Here is a 19,904-nt window from a genome sequence, read left to right as displayed (position 1 = left end):
GACATATATATATATATATATATATATATATATATATATATATATATATATATATATATATATATATATATATATATATATATATATATATATATATATATATATATATATATATAACTACCCATATATATATATATATATATGGGTTATATATATATATATATATATATATATATATATATATATATATATATATATATATATATATATATATATATAAACAGATAATTAGTAAAAAAAAAAAATTTAAATTATTTTACCTTGTACCTAGATCCACCAGGCCTGTTTGGTGCATGTTTCAGTACTTCAGAAATTTGAAAGGTCACGTCTTCCACCTTAACTTGCGGATGTGCGTTGATAGATGATTCTGTAAAATTAACAGTTATTTATATAACAAATTCTGTATAACAATAATATTCTGTAAAATTTAAAGTAATTTACACATCAGATAAAACTCTCCAGAGATGGTGATACACAACATATAAAAGACAAGTTTCAGAACAAAATATGCATTTAGGAATAAGGTTCCGTACATGTAGGTAGCACATGAGAAAAAAAGTGGAAGGTGATCAAGTTTATATTAACATGTTAACGGCTTTATTGAGGCTTTGCAAGAATGAAAAAATATTACTAATATAATCTCACCGACCAATGAATTGTACGTTGTTTAAAAGTAAATTATTTACATTATTATTATTATTTAATACTAATGATATAAAAATGCATTTTGCAATCTACTATTTATGCAAGTATTAACCACAGGATCATGAAATAAACTGCAAAATACTGTAAAGGATAAACCAATTAAGTTTACATTTTCCCATAGCTAAGTCAGTCAGTTCTACAGTACTAGCAGCAGAGAACAATTATGACCAACCTCTATTAAATGAAACAATCTTAAGAGCAAGTGATAGAAATATAATCATTTATACTTAATGTACACTTAATTTGAACTTAAAATTTTAATTTTTTAGTGAATTTTAAATAAAAAAAAAATATTTAATTTTTTTGTTACTTACTTAAAATAACATTATATAGTTCTTGTTTTTCTAGAAATGCTAATTTCTTATTTTGTCCTTTTAGGCTGTATAATGACCAAAGGCCGTTTGTTCCTTTCTTCTTCATCATTCTTCGAACCGTAGTTGCACAATCAGACCCACGTACACTGGTTAAAAGCAACACCTAAAAGCAACAACAAAAATGTAGTACACTAGTAATTTTGATATATGTATGTATGTATGTATGTATGTATGTATGTATGTATGTATGTATGTATGTATGTATGTATGTATGTATGTATGTATGTATGTATGTATGTATGTGTGTATGTATGTATGTATGTGTATGTATGTGTATGTATACATATACATATATATATATATATATATATATATATATATATATATATATATATATATATATATATATATATATATATATATATATATATATATATATGCGAACAAGCCTGAATGGCTATATATATTTTTATATATATATATATATATTGGTGTATACTGGCAGCAGGTTTTCTTTCAAACATGTTTCATTGAATATGACCGCATATTCTGTATTTATTATTTTCTGGTTTAGGGCTTCTATCCCTCTAACTATTTTCTTAGCATCAGGGCTTAATTGAAATAGGAGTTCTCCAAAACTCATTTTCGTACTTTTAAGGTGAAGAAAAGAAGTGATTTACTATAGAGTGTATTACACTTATTTATATAATTTGCACGACGTTTCGAACCTCCATGGTTCATTCTCAAGTGAACAGATCTTACAATACTCTTAGAGAGTTCTCTTAGAGTTAGTTCTCTTAGAGAGAACAACAAGAGAAAACAAGAGAAATGTTTCTAACAAGAGAAATGTTGAACAAGAATACTTGCATAATAGACAAAACCCAAGATGCAAGAAGATTACAAATTCTTGAGGCAATTCACATAAGAATAGAGCGACCTACCATGAACACCCAAATCACGGAACTATTTACTCTACCTACCATGAGAGTAAGGACAAGACAAGAACATATCGATGCCAACACAGAAGACAATGTCCAACATAACATGCCAATTACACTGGATTAATCTTTGTTTAGATAGGAGATGCCTCGTATGGGCCAATAAGCCTTCTGCAGCCTCTATGTTTCACCTCACATTTATCCCTTATGTATCCCCCCATGTTTTCACCTTCATTGTATTATCACCTGACCCAGTGCGGGTATAAAATCAACTAGTATTGTAAGATCTGTTCACTTGAGAATGAACCATGGAGGTTCGAAACGTCGTGCAAATTATATAAATAAGTGTAATACACTCTATAGTAAATCACTTCTTTTCTTCACCTTAAAAGTACGAAAATGAGTTTTGGAGAACTCCTATTTCAATTAAGCCCTGATGCTAAGAAAATAGTTAGAGGGATAGAAGCCCTAAACCAGAAAATAATAAATACAGAATATGCGGTCATATTCAATGAAACATATATATATATATATATATATATATATATATATATATATATATATATATATATATATATATATATATATATATATATATATATATATATATATATATATATATATATATATATATATCATAACTTATGATAAGGCATCTTATCATAAATAACATCTCAACAAAAATCACATCATTCTAGGAGGTGATTTCAATATTGACCTGGGTCTACAAAATAACCCTCTAGTTGACTATTTCCATAACAGCATGTAATCCTCTATGATAATCCCCACAATCACCAAGCACTAGACCAAAGTTCTCAAGTCAAGCCTAGCCTCGGGCCAGGCTTGGGGAGTAGAAGAACTCCCAGACCCCCATCAAGCAGATAAGTGTGTGTGTTATGAAGAGATACATCTCAACGACTAACAAAATTAGCAAGAGAAATATAGTCGTTGAAATGTAAGCCTCATCCTAACCATACACTCAAGACCTTGAGAAAGCACTCAGGAGAGTGTGAAAGACTCTGTGTTAATATTACATAATTTACAAATACATAAGTGTTATATTTTATCCTATCCTATATAAACAAGATTATATCATTATTCTTATTATTTAGCAATTTTATCTTTTCTGCATGAACTATCAAAAAATTTTAATTAGAAAATTAGCAAATATCTGTAATATTTAAGATGAAAAATTGAAGGAAACATTACTGTTAAAATACCACTTACAAATTTTGTTCTGAAACTCGATTCCGCTAACTTCCTATTGAGAACATTAAGATCACCTTCTGCAGCAATAGGATTTGGTATTAGATCTTCTATGATCTTGTCTGTTTCTTTTGTAGTCAAAGTTGCTTTCAATATCTTCACATCACTTTTCAGTTCATTCACATCACTTTTCAGTTCATTCACTTCAGTGTATATGGCCTGCAACATGTTACCTGGAAATTTATACAGTATATAGAAAGTGTACATGCTATTATATTACATATCTTGAATGTACATTTAAAATAAAAGCATTATAAAGTATATTTTAAAATAACTGACACTGAGAAAGCACCCAAAAAGTAGGCTATGACTGATGTGATAGATAATGGGATAATTTCTTAGTAATTATGAAACTGCTTATATAATTGGAAGCAAATTCAGCAATCTAACCTGCTCAGTTTGCAGTCTACTTGAACATGAAACTTATGCCTATCACCCATAGGGTACATATAGGTTATAGGCTACATAATAAATTAATTAAACTTTCAAAACTTACTTATATTCTGCATCATTTCTTTCAAACTCCCATCGTTCTTGTCTGGTGACTTTGGGTCGAATAAATTCCTTGACCTTGGAGTCCTAACGACTGAAGTACTTGGCGTGACCAGCTCATTGTCTTTAAGATTGCAAGATTTAGCTATTAAAATCTAACTACTGTACTGTATAATCAACAAATTTCATGAGCTTTTACTACTGCATACTAATATTATAAGTTATACTATATGTCTACATCACATTTAAACTACCCAACATCAGAAAGAGGGTGAGCCAACATCAGAGAGGGGGGGAGGGTTATCATGAGAGAGAGGAGGGCCAACATGAGAAGAGAAGAAAAAAGAAAAGAAAGAAATAAATAAAGAAAAAGAAAGAAAAGAAAGATAGAGAGACATACAGAGACAGACAGACACATACACACAGAATAAGAAGAGGTGACAGAACAAAATTAACAAAACAAATTTCAACATGAGAAAAGGGAGGTCAACATGAGAGAGAGAATGAGGGTCAACATGAGAGAGTGGGTCAACATGATATATATTTTAAATAATTACTTATTACCTTCATGAAGAAATACTGATGGCGTTGAAGGTGTATTGTGAAGTGTAGTCTTCACTGGAGACTGCTTTTGTAGGACTGTTCTATTAGCTGAAAAGGAGTTATGTTTATTTCAAACACTTGTTAACCAAAATATATTTTTAAGACTTTAATATAGTTTGAACTAACATGAGAGAGGTGGGGGTCAATATGAGATACATATTTTAAAAATTAACTTAAGGTAAGGGACAAATTAACACGTAAGGTAAAGGTAAGATAAAGGACAAATTAACACGTAAGGGACAAACAAAAAGAAAAGTAATAACAAACCTGCTTGTTTCTAGTGACTAGATCAAAGGAAAACCAAAATTTCCCTGAACTGTGACAAGTGAAAAGCACCTGCTAGACAAAGTGGGAAAAGTTCACTAGACCCCATATGCACATAAAAGAATAATATACTTAATATTAAACAATTAGAAATAAACACATATTTCTATACAGAAATTCCAGATAAGCATAAAAATTACTCAAAGCTTCTAGTACTTCCAGAAGGAATTAAAAAAAACAAAAAAAAAAAACAGCAAGAACTAAGTTTAGAGCAGTTTTTAGTTTTTTTTAAACCAAAAGCATAAATAACCAAACAAAGGAAGCATGGTTAAATATCAATTTAGAACTTTTAATGTTATTTACTACTAATCCTTACATTCACTTAATATACCAGAATAATATGGTATTTGCGGAGGACTTATTTCTTTTGAAGGTGTATTCTCATATGAAGATGGCGAACACTTCTTCTTGGATTGAGACGAGTGATGATTGCCTGAAATTATTTAAATTGCTTAATGTATTGAATGGCATTTTTCAAGTTGCAAATTTTTTTTAAATTACTGTAGTAGGTTATCAATGCTTACGTTTGTTATTCTCGGAATTCTCTTCTTCATATTTGAAGCATGGTTTCCTTTTTCGTTGTCGAGGATAGCCCATATCGTCTTCAGTTTCGACATTTGAAGTGTCTTCCGCAGCTAAGCATCTTCGTTTTGCAACGTCAAAATCATCTGTAATAATTGAATATAATTAGTAATATATCAGCGAGATATATATTTATCGTTACCTAGTAGAGTAGCGAACACTAAGAAATAACTTAAATCAGCTTCCTAAAGAGATGTTTAATAAAACGACGTACATGATTTGGAACTTATAACTGGGGCACAAAAGTCTTAAGTAGCTATGAGGAAACCCATCTTGTGATTAAAATATAATTATAATGCTGTTTTTGTCTGCAGTGTTAAAGTTATGGTGAATGAATGAATAGGTGTCTTGTATCTTAAATCTTAATAATTATAAATTTAATACCTACCAGTTGTTGATAGGATTGTTGATACGACATGCACTCGCCAATTTGTCGTGTCTGGCTTTTCGTGCTTTTGGGCACTAACTGTATGCCTGCTCTGTGGCCACCAGCACAATATTTTTTCCTGAAAAGTCGAAATAAACTGTTACATGCTAATTTTAGCACTAATTTGGAATATTTTTAAAGCAACTCAATATATGCAATTTTTTAGTTTCAAAGTAATGCTTACATCATCAGATTTTTCAATCCAGGTTGTGGAGATGATACCCACACTACGATCATTGAAGCCTACCACTGCATACCGCTTTTCAGATGTCATCTACAAAATTGAAAAATCTTATTAAGGGTTGTTCTCCCCAAAAAAAGAAATTAGCATAAAGTTGGTAATAGATTTACTTGATTGTGTCAATCATAGATTAGCCACATTTGTAAATGATTTTCGGTTGGTATAAACAGTAGCTGCCATGTATGGACTAAAAGGCTTAATACAGTTTTATCTCTTAATGTGCTCTCAAAATATTAATAATTTTCATGAAATACAGGGTAATGGGATTTTTAAACAGGTAAATATTGGTCAAAAGATAATAGCTTTAATAAAAAACAAAATTGTGAATCTCATTAACTTACAATATTAGTTCAAACTATTATTAAAGCATGGATACAGTATTTAAATACGTACTTGTCATAAGTCATGTAGTATTGACAGAAAAGTATTTGCGCTTTCTGTCTCGATCATCATACCTGTGCGGTTTAGTTTTCTTGCTGGAATCACCTTCATGGATGAATTCCTAGTAAGAACCTTAAATGCTCCAATTAATTTGGAGTTACAAGGTTTCTCAAAGAGAGGTATACTTCTCGAATATACCCTGCAAAGGAACATGCTGTCTCCATTTTCATCGGTGTCACTGACAGTGTCCAAAACTTGGCAGCAAGTTTCATTATTCAGCAAATAGGCATTGTTTGGTGCCTTGGTATATATTTTATGTTCTGTATTTGGTGTATAAATCCTTTGAGCATGCTGCATCTCTTTCAGCCTCTTTGCAATTTGAACAAGAGGGTTTTTACTTGATCGAACCATATTCTTAACCTGCTGCAGGTAATTTTCAAATGGAAATGCTGAACATCTGTCCAAACTACCAAACTTTTTTTTTTTTTTTTTTTTTTTTTTTTTTTTTTTTTTTTTTTTTTTTTTTTTTTTTTTTTTTTTTTTTTTTTTTTTTTTTTGAGATATATACAAGAGTTGTTACATTCTTGTACAGCCACTAGTACGCGTAGCGTTTCGGGCAAGTCCTTAATCCTATGGTCCCTGGAATACGATCCCCTGCCGCGAAGAATCGTTTAAACTCTTTGGCATCAGAGGATATGTGTGTTAGGCAGTGTACATTGTACACTAAAAAATCCTTACCATACAGCTCACGAGCCTTTAACACAAAGTACAGCAAAATATCATGTGCATATTGGCTGTAATTTAACTGAATCAATTTAGGTGATACAAGAATAGAAATGGCTACACTCAGAGTCAGGAAATGGTCATACAATTCTTTGGGTAAGATTCCCTTCAGTACAATCTTACCGGTGTAGAGAAGGAGTTGCCTGTATTCAGTCGCTTTCCATCTATCAACCTCTGAAAGACTTCGAGGTTTACGTGCAAAGTGCATAGGCACAAATTGTGTTAGTTGAATTAGACGCTGACTAATTTCATCAACTTGGCGAGCACATAATTTTACGTTTTTATTTCGTATCCAGGCAAGAAGTAACCTTTTCATAACCCCAAGACATATCTGATGCATATAGTCTATGGGAAAAGTACTCACCATATTTATATTTAAGTCACAGAATGGTGATCTGCCATGGTGATGTTGAGAATTAGATTGATTACGAAAATCTTCATCTGTTATGAGTTGTAAATTTTTCACTTGTTGATAAGTCATTCTTCCATTCCAAACACCCTCTTGGGTACATCTATCACACCCAAAGTAGCCAGAGTGGAGTTTGATTGCCTTCACCATTGCTTTTGCTGGGGCATCACATATGACTCCTTTTAGTTTTACTGGCAATGTTTTGTCATCATTTTTAAATCCATAGTGCATAATTTTTTTCAAATCCTGAATGAATTCATTTAAAAAATCTAAATCACTAGGTTTAGAGCTTCCGTATGTGAGGACTACTGGGAAAACTCTTATAGGTTTGACATTATTGATAGCACAAAGAACAGGCCATAAACTTTCATTTTTACTTCTAAATATTGGCAAACCATCAATGTTGCAAATTAAAGATATTTCTGCCAAATCTCTTATTGTTGATTTAGGATACAGCCTTAAAGTTTTCAACATTTCCTCCTCTAACCCCAAGTAGATATACATCATGCCTGATTTAGTCTCAGTAGGTATATGTTTAACTGTATTCAGTAACGAACGAGCTATTTTTGGCAAGTCAGCATGTCCCTGTTTTCTCAATTTTTTTAATAAATTATCAATGGCATTGTGTGTTATGCCATATTTATTAACCCATACTAACAATACATCTGATAATGATTTATCATCCTCATCACCACTGCTCTCTGACTCTGATGATATTGGGTCATGCTCATCAATCATGTCCCAAGTCCAATCTCTCTCTCTCTGACTTTCAAGAGATGATGCATCTTCATTGGCTCCACAACCAATATTAGGTTCTGAATTAGATGACAAAGCAGCATGGTCATCGTCTATGCTGTTTGTTGTAACATTGGCCAAAGGATCCTGATTCAACAACTGAATCTCAACCTCATCACTATTTTCATTTTTGCCACGCTGGGACGCCTGTTCTTTTAGGCGTCGCTTTTTGGCCCGTGACATACGCTGCCATCTTGTGTGGTATTCTCTTCTTTTTTCTATAATGTGTGCATACATTCTGAAGGAGAAAGGCCAAGTGCTACATTACCAATTACTATTACAAGATTATTAGTAAAGTACTGTACTGCAAAAAGCAAATAAAATGGGGTAAACTAAACTTTGAAAACAAATAATAATTAAAACAGGTAAATTAGTAAAATAACAAAGGCTTAAGCAGACATGACTCTGCTTAAGCCATGTAAAGCAGACAGATAAGATGGCAATATATAAGGGGAAAAAATTAAAAAGCTAGGATATAAAACTAATTGAGATCAAAAGCATAAATTACTATAGGGGAAAAAATAACAAATGACTTCATAAAATAATTATCCAATTGCCAACAGCAACTTGGTAGTACGAGTCTAAGTCTAAGAAACAAACAAAATTTAAATGCTGTTATCTGCAATGAAACAATACATACTATTGCAGGTACCGAAACATTGATGAATGTAAAAAATAGAGGTGTGAAAAAAAGGAGGTGTTATACCAAAACAGATGCAGAACTAGGAAACAGGATTTCTTCAACAGAAATTTTGAAATTGTTCACAATTTTTGTTAGACTAAAGTTGGAGTATGCAGCAGTTGTATGGTGTGCCCATATCTTAGAAAGCATATCAACAAACTGGAAACGGTGCAGAGACATGCCACTAACTGGCATTAACTAAATGCCAAAAAATATGCCAAATATACTACATAAATATACATACTACACATGCACAATAATTGTCCTGGGTCCAATGTCCTGGGACCTCTGATATTCATAATATATATATATATATATATATATATATATATATATATATATATATATATATATATATATATATATATATAGGGCCATCAACACACCTCCAGCTAGGGCCACCAACACACCTCCAGGGCCACCAACACGCCTCCAGGGCCATCAACACAACACCACCATCAACACACCTCCAGCCAGGGCCACCAACACACCTCCAGGGCCACCAACACACCTCCAGGGCCACCAACACACCTCCAGGGCCACCAACACGTCTCCAGGGCCATCAACACACCTCCAGGGCCACCAACACACCTCCAGGGCCATCAACACACCTCCAGGGCCACCAACACACCTCCAGGGCCATCAACACACCTCCAGGGCCACCAACACACCTCCAGGGCCACCAACACACCTCCAGGGCCATCAACACGCCTCCAGGGCCATCAACACAACACCACCATCAACACACCTCCAGCCAGGGCCACCAACACACCTCCAGGGCCACCAACACACCTCCAGGGCCACCAACACACCTCCAGGGCCACCAACACACCTCCAGGGCCATCAACACGCCTCCAGGGCCATCAACACAACACCACCATCAACACACCTCCAACCAGGGCCACCAACACACCTCCAGGGCCACCAACACACCTCCAGGGCCACCAACACACCTCCAGGGCCACCAACACGTCTCCAGGGCCATCAACACACCTCCAGGGCCACCAACACGCCTCCAGGGCCATCAACTCAACACCACCATCAACACACCTCTAGCCAGGGCCATCAACACAACACCACCATCAACACACCTCCAGCCAGGGCCATCAACACACCTCCAGCCAGGGCCGTCAAAACAACACCACCATCAACACACCATCCAGCCTACCACCATAAGCTTATATATATACTACACATGTCTAAGAGCAAATAAAAGAAAACAGTTACCTTAACTATTGAAGATGCAGCAAGATTTTGTGGATAAGCCAACAGCAGTCCCTCTCGACACGGTTTTAAAATGGCGGCGACTACCACAACATGCAACGAGCCTAAAGAATGTCCAGCGCTAGCATTATCTAAATGCTATTATATATTATCAAGCAATACGGAAATCTAAAATAAAAAAAATGATACAAATAATTGTATTAAATATTTATTTGCAATTACAATACCTCGGGAATATATTTTTGCGTTAGCAAAACATATTAAGTTTGTATTTAGTTTAACTCAAATTAAAAAATTCTTTACAAATTCATTCATGTTTTTATTCATGTTGTTCATGTTTTTATGTTAAAATGTTTTTGTTGATTTGTTTGTATATTTTCATAAGTAAAGCATGCTTACCATCTTATTCCAAGTTTTATGATAACTTTACAAGGTTTAAAACATAAAGTTCAATATATATTCTGGTTTTCACACAGGAATTATACGTTAATATAACATCATAATAACGTAATGATGTCGTGTAAATAACGTTATACTGACGTCATATAAATGTTATATTTATGTTATAAGAACGTAAATTGGATAGCTTTACAGAAAGTAAACAAAAAAAACTAAATGTTGACTGAAAATTATTTATTCTTAAATATAAAGCATGAAAACATTATAATTCCATAGCATTTACTATTATTTTTAAATTTTTACATAAATCTTAAAAAATTGTGTCTCAAGAATATATGTTTTTAGTTATATCCTTTGGTTTTAAGAACGTCAGATATACGTATTTATGTCAAAAGTTACAGTATTACCTTTGTGGGACCATTTAAAAACGTCCACAAACGTTCTGTGTTTGCTGGGAATTGAGAGAGAGAATGTTCTATAGACAGAGCATCAATATGGCTTAAGGTGTTGAGCTTTGCCTCAAGACGAAGCTTGGGCTGATCTCTAATTTGTTTCTTGGGAGGAAAGGGAGGGAATAAAACTGGAAAGGGTCTAATCTCCCACGGTGCAGGAAAGGGCCGTTGTTGTCTCTCATGGTACAAATGATAAATCTGATACATTCTGAGTTCAGTTCCAGTTTTAGTTATCCATTTGGAACAATGTTGACCTTCAATAAAGAAATTCTGGAGGGCTTCTGTGCAAGGGTAAGGGTGAGCTAGCCTAAGCATGTTTATGCCAATTTAACAGTTAATTTCAGCAACACGATCAACGACGCTTGGAATATTAAGTTCCATTCTCATGTTAGGTATCTTTGTGGTACGCGGGCACCCAAGGATTAGGAACATTTATTACTGTTACGCAAACCACACTCTAGAAATTGAAGAGACGACGACGTTTTGATCTGTCCTGGACCATTATCAAGTCGTTTGTGATGAGACGAGGGAGGCAAAGGCATTAAGTAAGGCAAGAGAGAGGCGAGGAGATGGAAATCTTAGAGGAAGGTTAGAGCAAGGCAAAAGGTACTCGCCTAATTGTTCTCACCTAATTGTGCTTGCGGGGGTTGAGCTTTGGCTCTTTGGTCCCGCCTCTCAACTGTCAATCAACTGGTGTACAGATTCCTGAGCCTACTGGGCTCTATCATATCTACATTTGAAACTGTGTATGGAGTCAGCCTCCACTACATCACTTCCTAGTGCATTCCATTTATTAACTACTCTGACACTGAAAAAATTCTTTCTAACGTCTCTGTGACTCATCTGGGTACTAAATTTCCACCTGTATCCCCTTGTTCGTGTCCCACCCGTGCTGAAGAGTTTGTCTTTGTCCACCCTGTCAATTCCCCTGAGAATTTTGTAGGTGGTTATCATGTCTCCCCTTACTCTTCTGTTTTCCAGGGATGTGAGGTTCAGTTCCTTTAGCCTTTCCTCGTAGCTGTGATGGAGTGATGAGTGGAGGAGTGGTGTACCATAGGAGTGATGTACCATGGGAGAGTGTGCCTATAAGATACATAGTGGTTATGTACCATGGGAGAGTGTGCCTGTAAGACACAAGGTGGTGATATACCATGGGAGAGTGTGCCTGTAAGATACATAGTGGTTATGTACCATGGGAGAGTATGCCTGTAAGACACATGGTGGTGATGTACCATGGGAGAGTGTGCCTGTAAGACACATGGTGGTGATGTACCATGGGAGAGTGTGCCTGTAAGACACATGGTGGTGATGTACCATGGGAGAGTGTGCCTGTAGGACACATGGTGGTGATGTACCATGGGAGAGTGTGCCTGTAAGACACATGGTGGTGATGTACCATGGGAGTGTGTGCCTGTAAGACACATGGTGGTGATGTACCATGGGAGAGTGTGCCTGTAAGACACATGGTGGTGATGTACCATGGGAGAGTGTGCCTGTAAGACACATGGTGGTGATGTACCATGGGAGAGTGTGCCTGTAAGACACATGGTGGTGATGTACCATGGGAGAGTGTGCCTGTAAGACACATGGTGGTGATGTAACATGGGAGAGTGGGCCTGTAAGACACATGGTGGTGATGTACCATGGGAGAGTGTGCCTGTAAGACACATGGTGGTGATGTAACATGGGAGAGTGGGCCTGTAAGACACATGGTGGTGATGTACCATGGGAGAGTGTGCCTGTAAGACACATGGTGGTGATGTACCATGGGAGAGTGTGCCTGTAAGACACATGGTGGTGATGTACCATGGGAGAGTGTGCCTGTAAGACACATGGTGGTGATGTACCATGGGAGAGTGTGCCTGTAAGACACATGGTGGTGATGTACCATGGGAGAGTGTGCCTGTAAGACACATGGTGGTGATGTAACATGGGAGAGTGGGCCTGTAAGACACATGGTGGTGATGTACCATGGGAGAGTGTGCCTGTAAGACACATGGTGGTGATGTACCATGGGAGAGTGTGCCTGTAAGACACATGGTGGTGATGTAACATGGGAGAGTGGGCCTGTAAGACACATGGTGGTGATGAACCATGGGAGAGTGTGCCTGTAAGACACATGGTGGTGATGTACCATGGGAGAGTGTGCCTGTAAGACACATGGTGGTGATGTACCATGGGAGAGTGTGCCTGTAAGACACATGGTGGTGATGCACCATGGGAGAGTGTGCCTGTAAGACACATGGTGGTGATGTACCATGGGAGAGTGTGCCTGTAAGACACATGGTGGTGATGAACCATGGGAGAGTGTGCCTGTAAGACACATGGTGGTGATGTACCATGGGAGAGTGTGCCTGTAAGACACATGGTGGTGATGTACCATGGGAGAGTGTGCCTGTAAGACACATGGTGGTGATGCACCATGGGAGAGTGTGCCTGTAAGACACATGGTGGTGATGTACCATGGGAGAGTGTGCCTGTAAGACACATGGTGGTGATGTACCATGGGAGAGTGTGCCTGTAAGACACACAGACATTCACCCATAACGCTATGTGTGCTATTGGCTGTACAAGAATGTAAGAACCCTTGTATACAAAAATAATAAATAAAATACAGTAATATATCATAATATATTACTATATTATATCTTAATTATGTAAAATATCATAATTCCTATTGTTTAGCTTTCTAAGTTTTCTCAAGCATTACATGGGTTACTGTGTGCAGGTGTTTAACACTAGGGGGGGGGGGGGGCAGGGTTCATGCAGGCTTCACATACAGCTGTAATTAGGTCAGTTTCAGTCTCATCTGTCCTGCACCTCGCAGTGTTCTACAATGTTAAAGATTTTTCTTTTAAACCATTTCATATATTATTGGGCCCCAGAGACATCATCTATAACTTTTTTTACTCCTCTGTATGATACTTTTTTTCTAATTTTACCAAAAAAATCATAAAACTTTTTCCTTAAAAGATTAACGGCAACTTTTGATTTCAATATTATCTTTCTCTTTCTTAATCCTCTTTCTTGATGATATTGAGCCCTGGTGCCACACCTGAGCTGGGGCCACCAAACATCTCTGGGCCCCCTGCATCCTTCCATACATTATGCAACAATAAATAAATAAATAATAAATGTTTATTTAGGTAAGGTTCATATATATAAGAGATTTAACAAAGAATGATGGATTTTTTTTTTTTTTTTTAGATATATACAAGAGTTGTTACATTCTTGTACAGCCATTAGTACGCGTAGCATTTCGGCCAGGTTTATAGATAGAGCTAGTACATACAATGCCTAAAGCCACTATTACGCAAAGCGTTTCGGGCATGAGAAACATTAATGACTAAAGCTTAATACTAATTGAGTATAAAGAATAAAATGTGTTGAGAACAAATAAAAATAGAGATAAAAAAAAGTGGTGAACATGGCTGAAAAAGCAGCACAAATACAATTAGGTCGACAAACAGCGTTGATTAAAAAAATAGACATGGATTGACTATAGAAGGGTAAGGTAGGTTACAGGGAATTTATTAGGTAGTGCTTCGTTTTTATCTTAAACTGGTTGAGAGAGGTACAGTCTTTAACATGGTTGGGAAGGTCATTCCACAATCTGGGTCCCTTGATTTGTAGAGCATTTCTGGTTTGATTAAGTCGTACTCTAGGAATATCAAAACTGTATTTATTTCTGGTGTGGTGCTCATGGGTTCTGTTACAACCTTCTATGAAGCTTTTGAGGTCAGGATTGGCATTACAGTTTAGCTTTTTATATATGTATAATACACATGAGAGAATGTGCAGTGACTTAATGTCTAACATATTCAGAGATTTGAGTAGGGGTACCGAGTGATGTCTGGGGCCAGAGTTGGATATTGTCCTAATAGCAGCTTTGTGTTGAGTAATTAGAGGACGTAAATGATTTTGGGTAGTAGAACCCCAAGCACCCCAAGAACCCCAAGATGGTTTTTGTTCAGTCTGTTATCTAGTATTAGATTTCTAAGGTTTGAGTTGAATTCGGACACATCAGTGTTTGGAATTCTATAGACTGCACCCACAGACAGGACAGATTCGGCATCCTTGACTCTGAAACTGGCGAAGATGTACTCCCCACAGCAGTCTCTAGTTCTAATTACTTTTAAGCATGTTAGTTCTTGGTGGTAGTAAAGAGCAGTACCACCACCTCTCTGAATTTGACGACAGTTGTGAATTGCCGAGTAGTTAGGCATGTTAAAGAGTTGAGTAGTGTTATGGTTTTAGTCAGACAAACAATCTTCGTCCACATGGTTTTTATTCTCCGCCAGAAACAACAACAACAAAACATTATCAGGTACATGAAATATTATTAACAAGATCATAAACAAAAGAGCATCTGCTCCAAACATGCTACCTCCAACATCTGTAGTACTCAATCCCAACATTCCTCCCCTTTTAAATAAACTATATCCCTACAGGTTAAGTCTATCAGGCGGTCGTATGACTCTTCCTGATTTTCTCAACTGGAAGTCCTGACCTGTTACTTCTGGGAAATATTCTTCTGAATTACTCCTTGTAGAGTCCATAGGGTTAACTGTATCCCCATTACCCTCTACTGCCCCTTGCTCTGCCTCCCAGTCTCCTGCAGGTCCTGCTATCCCTTCATTATAAGGATGGATATCACTAGTTGCCCCACCCCCACCTGAAGGGTCTTCAAAATTCCCTGTGAACCTTGGCATGAGCTGATTGGCATGCCTTTTCCAATTAATGTTCCCAAAACTCTGCACTTGCACAGTGAAGTTCCTGCGGCCTAGGACCTCCCTAATTTTCCCTTCCACCCAGGGCTTTCCACTTCCAAAATTCCTTGCATATACTGCATCCCCCTCATTAAACAACAATTCCTCTCCCTGAGCCAACTGACTGGCCAAGCTAGTTACCGATTTCTCTTTATTGGGATCTGTCTTTACTGCTTCCATGTGCACTTTAAAGTGTCTATTAAACAGTAATTCAGAAGGAGATTTACCAGTAGTAGAATGAACAGTTTTCCTTTGATTATATAAAAATCTACAGTCTTGTATTAATAGTACCTTCCGTAAACCGCATTAACCCTTCTTTCAAGGATCTCACTGCTCTCTCTGCTAGACCATTTGAAGAAGGATTATAGGGGGCAGGTGTTACATGTTTAATACCATTTTTCCTAAATTATTATTAAGTATTAAGTATTATAATTAGTATTAAGTATTAAGTTCTAGATATTAATGTTTTTCTTGCCCGAAACGCATTGCGTAATAGTGGCTTTAGGCATTGTATGTACTAGCTCTATCTATATATCAATCCATTAATGTAACATCACTTGTATGTATATACCTTACCTGAATAAACATCTGAATCTGAATCTGAATCTAAAAAAATCCTCTATTTCCACAGAAACAAAATAAGGAGCATTGTCTGAGACAATTATGTCTGGCAATCCAAAATTACAAAATGTTTTCCTTAGTAATTCACAAGTTACAGATGATGTGGTGGAATTACACACATGCACATCCAGAAATTTGGTGTATGAATCCACCACCACTAGGTAATATTTATTATCCATAGGTCCCGCATAATCTACATGAAGTCTAGACCAGGGTTTTCCAGTGCATGGACAAGAAAGTACTGGGGCCTGGGGTTTCTGATAATTCTTAAAGCAAATATGACAATTTTTTGTTACCTCAGCAATATCCTGGTCTATTTTTGGCCACCAAACCCAACTTCTAGCTTCTGCTTTCATAGCATTTATGCCATTATGGCCTACATGCAGCTGTTCCAAAATCTTACATCTCAGTTCCCCAGGCACCACCACTCTATTCCTATACAAGAGTACATCCTGGTGAATACTAAGGTCAGCCTTCACTGCAGCATACTCTGACAATAACAAATTATCATTCCAACCATATTTGACATTTTTCAACAACAGACTTAAAACATGTAAAAAAATGGTTAAACAAATTTTTTTTTTCTCCCTCTCTATTTAGGCTGCGATGCTGAAACTTGGACCACTTGCAGACCTCTTCACGTGTAACACGTCAATAAATTTTCATTGCACTAGAACAACTTTTATGAACCCTATCTAACGCCCCCTTAATTTAGGATCTCTACCAGTTGCCTTCCTAATAGTCTGGAATGAAATATCCTCAAAAGACATAGATTCCACCAGGTTAACATACTCCACTGGAATACTGGAATTTAATTCTTCTGTCACAGGCAATCTACTTAATGTATCAGCTACTACATTATCCTTGCCTGGCTTAAACTCTAAATCATACTCAAACTGAGAGAGTAGTAATGCCCATCTTTGAATTCTAGCATTGGCATTAACTGGAATCTGCTTACCTCTGCCAAACAATCCTAGCAGGGGTTTATGATCTGTTCTAGCAAGAAATTTCCTCCCCAGCAGAAAATACCTCAGTTTTCTTACAGCATATACCAAAGCTAAGGCTTCTTTATCTAACTGAGAATAATTCTGTTCTGCAGGAGATAATTTCTTGCTAGCAAAATATACTACTTTATCCTGACCATCTACTTCCTGTAATAATACACACGTCCCACCCAGAGGATGAGTATGGGGATCACATCCACCCACAGGAAGGGTATGGGGTCCAATACCACCCACAGGATGAGTATGGCGTCCACTACAACCCACAGGATGGGTATGGGGCTCCAACCACCCATAAAATGGGTATGGGGTCCAATAACACCCACTGGATGTGTATATGGCGTCCATTGCCGCGCGTCGAGCTCGAAAACCGCAACATTCATCTCAGAACCATGCCTATTTCATGCAGATTCCTTAATAAACGTAAAAGTTTTATATGTCACAAGAAAGATAGAAATATAAGCTTCATTCTAAATACCTTACCATGGGCATATTTAAATTTAAACCGAAGATACGTGTACTTTTATAATAGCCGAGCTCCGACCCCGGACAGATCGATCGATCACCGAGCAACTCTCTCTCAGAACAATGTTTATTTCACGTGAATTCGTTAGTAAACATATATGTTTTATATGTCTCAAGAAAGACAGACATATAAGCTTCGCTTTAAACACTTTACTATAGACATATTTAAATTTCTAATGAAGATTATTGTATTTTAAAAATTACGGAGCTCCCACCCTGTACAGACTGAACGACAGAGCAACTCTCTCTCAGATCAATGTTTATTTCACGTAAATTCGTTAATAAACACAAATGTTTTATAAGTCTTAAGCAAGATAGAAATAAGAGCTTCATTTTCAATACATTACAATAGACATATTTATAGCTCAAGTGAAGATACATATGTTTTTATAGTAGCGCTCAGTAGCTTGTCGGGCATGGAGTGCAGACGCCTACGCACTTGCCGATATATTGTATAATTAACAAAGATACGCTAATAAAGCCTAAAATCTTATATGCCTCCAGAAAGACCGATATATGAACATTATTATAATTGCACCAAATGAAATATATCATGTTCGAGAACAAAGATATATCAATTTTAAATTAAGTTTCGACTCTCTCTCGGGTGAGAGAGATGGGGCGACTCTCGCCCCATCTATTGGAGATTCTGTGCACTAAATACCCAAAGCTACTCAAACCCTCCTAGCATTATTTAAGTAATGAAGTAATATGGTATATTTACTCACTATAATGTGGGTGCTGAATGCAGAACATGAGAAAACATATATTTACTCCAAACTAATATAATTTCATTATGAAATAAGTAGCATCAAAGGAAGTCGATGGTCCAAGCAGCAATGTTGTGGAGCGACTTATCCAAGATATATCGTTTGGAAAGTGTTTGTTGGCATATCCAGTTGTCGCACTTCTCTGCTCAAATTATCACAAATTTAAATTATAATGTTAACAAGTAGAATACGTATTTTTAATAAAATCTAACATAACTAGCCAGAAAACATTTAACATTAATTAAAAAATATATGTTTGGAAGTTAAATCGACTTCATAGGACAATGGTTTTGTTATATATACTCGTTATTCGTTGACATGCGTTCGCTACTTAAACTACCATGTACTGTACTTATGTAAAATCTCCCATGTCTCTTCGCTCATCTCACCGAACCCTACAGGCTCTGTGATATATTGTTTAATTAATTGAGATTCACAAATAAAGCTAATAATTGTATATGTTATCAAAAAGGCAGAGCTTAGTTTAGTTCATTTATTATGCACTCCATACCCATCCTATGGACGATAGTGGAGTGTTACAGAGGCACATAATGGGCTCAGGGAATGAGCCCCACAATTCATATAGCCAAGCAAGTTATAATCTTGATAAGCTAGTTACAAAAGTCAATACACATTGTCACATCAACAATGGGCTCGAGACCGACCACAAGTACAGTTTATAATTTAAGCAACTGACATATATGGAGGGCTAGTGTCACAATTGATATGTTTATCCTACACATAACCCCCTCTCCCCCATCCAATGGGCAGCGGTGGATAGGTTACAATCAAGTTTTTTTTTTGCGTTTTATTCAGAGATTAGGTCTTATTAGGTGAGGAAAGATATTCATATTTTAAAGAAGGTTTCTTGGCTCTCCATTTGTAACAAACTTACACATTGATGGAAAATATACAACCTTTTGAAAATCAATGTTAGTTTGATCTAGATATTGTAATTAACGAAAGTATTTATGTCATCAGAAAGGTAGAAATATAGGATACATTTAAAATCCTTTGTCATAAATATAACTGAAGTGAAAACGAAGATATATGCGTTTTGATAGTTACTTGATGGCTTGCTCTGAGAGTGTGAAGCCCTGCACACCAGCCAATAAATTGTATAATTAGTTTCCATATATTTTAATTAATCTTAAAAATCTATATGTCAGAAGAAAGGAAGATGTAGTCGTTAATGTGACAA

The 19,904-nt window shown here is 36.2% G+C and overlaps 1 protein-coding gene across 1 annotated transcript; it reads right to left on the bottom strand.

Moving 5' to 3' along the window:
* Positions 1-4,319: 4,319 nt before the first annotated feature.
* On the bottom strand, positions 4,320-6,580 carry LOC138371270 (uncharacterized). Its single transcript, XM_069336069.1, has 5 exons — positions 6,286-6,580; positions 5,836-5,925; positions 5,613-5,730; positions 5,167-5,310; positions 4,320-5,075 (listed from the first exon to the last, which is right to left on the bottom strand). The coding sequence occupies exons 2-5, from the start codon at positions 5,923-5,925 to the stop codon at positions 4,948-4,950; spliced, it is 480 nt and encodes a 159-aa protein (XP_069192170.1). The 5' UTR covers positions 6,286-6,580; the 3' UTR covers positions 4,320-4,947.
* Between the last annotated feature and the right edge of the window lie 13,324 nt (positions 6,581-19,904).

This window comes from Procambarus clarkii, chromosome 35 (assembly GCF_040958095.1).
Source record: "Procambarus clarkii isolate CNS0578487 chromosome 35, FALCON_Pclarkii_2.0, whole genome shotgun sequence".
NCBI classification, from domain to species: Eukaryota; Metazoa; Arthropoda; class Malacostraca; order Decapoda; family Cambaridae; genus Procambarus; species Procambarus clarkii.
The sequence above is the reverse complement of the archived record's forward strand: the minus strand, read 5'-3'. Positions and strand labels throughout refer to the sequence as shown.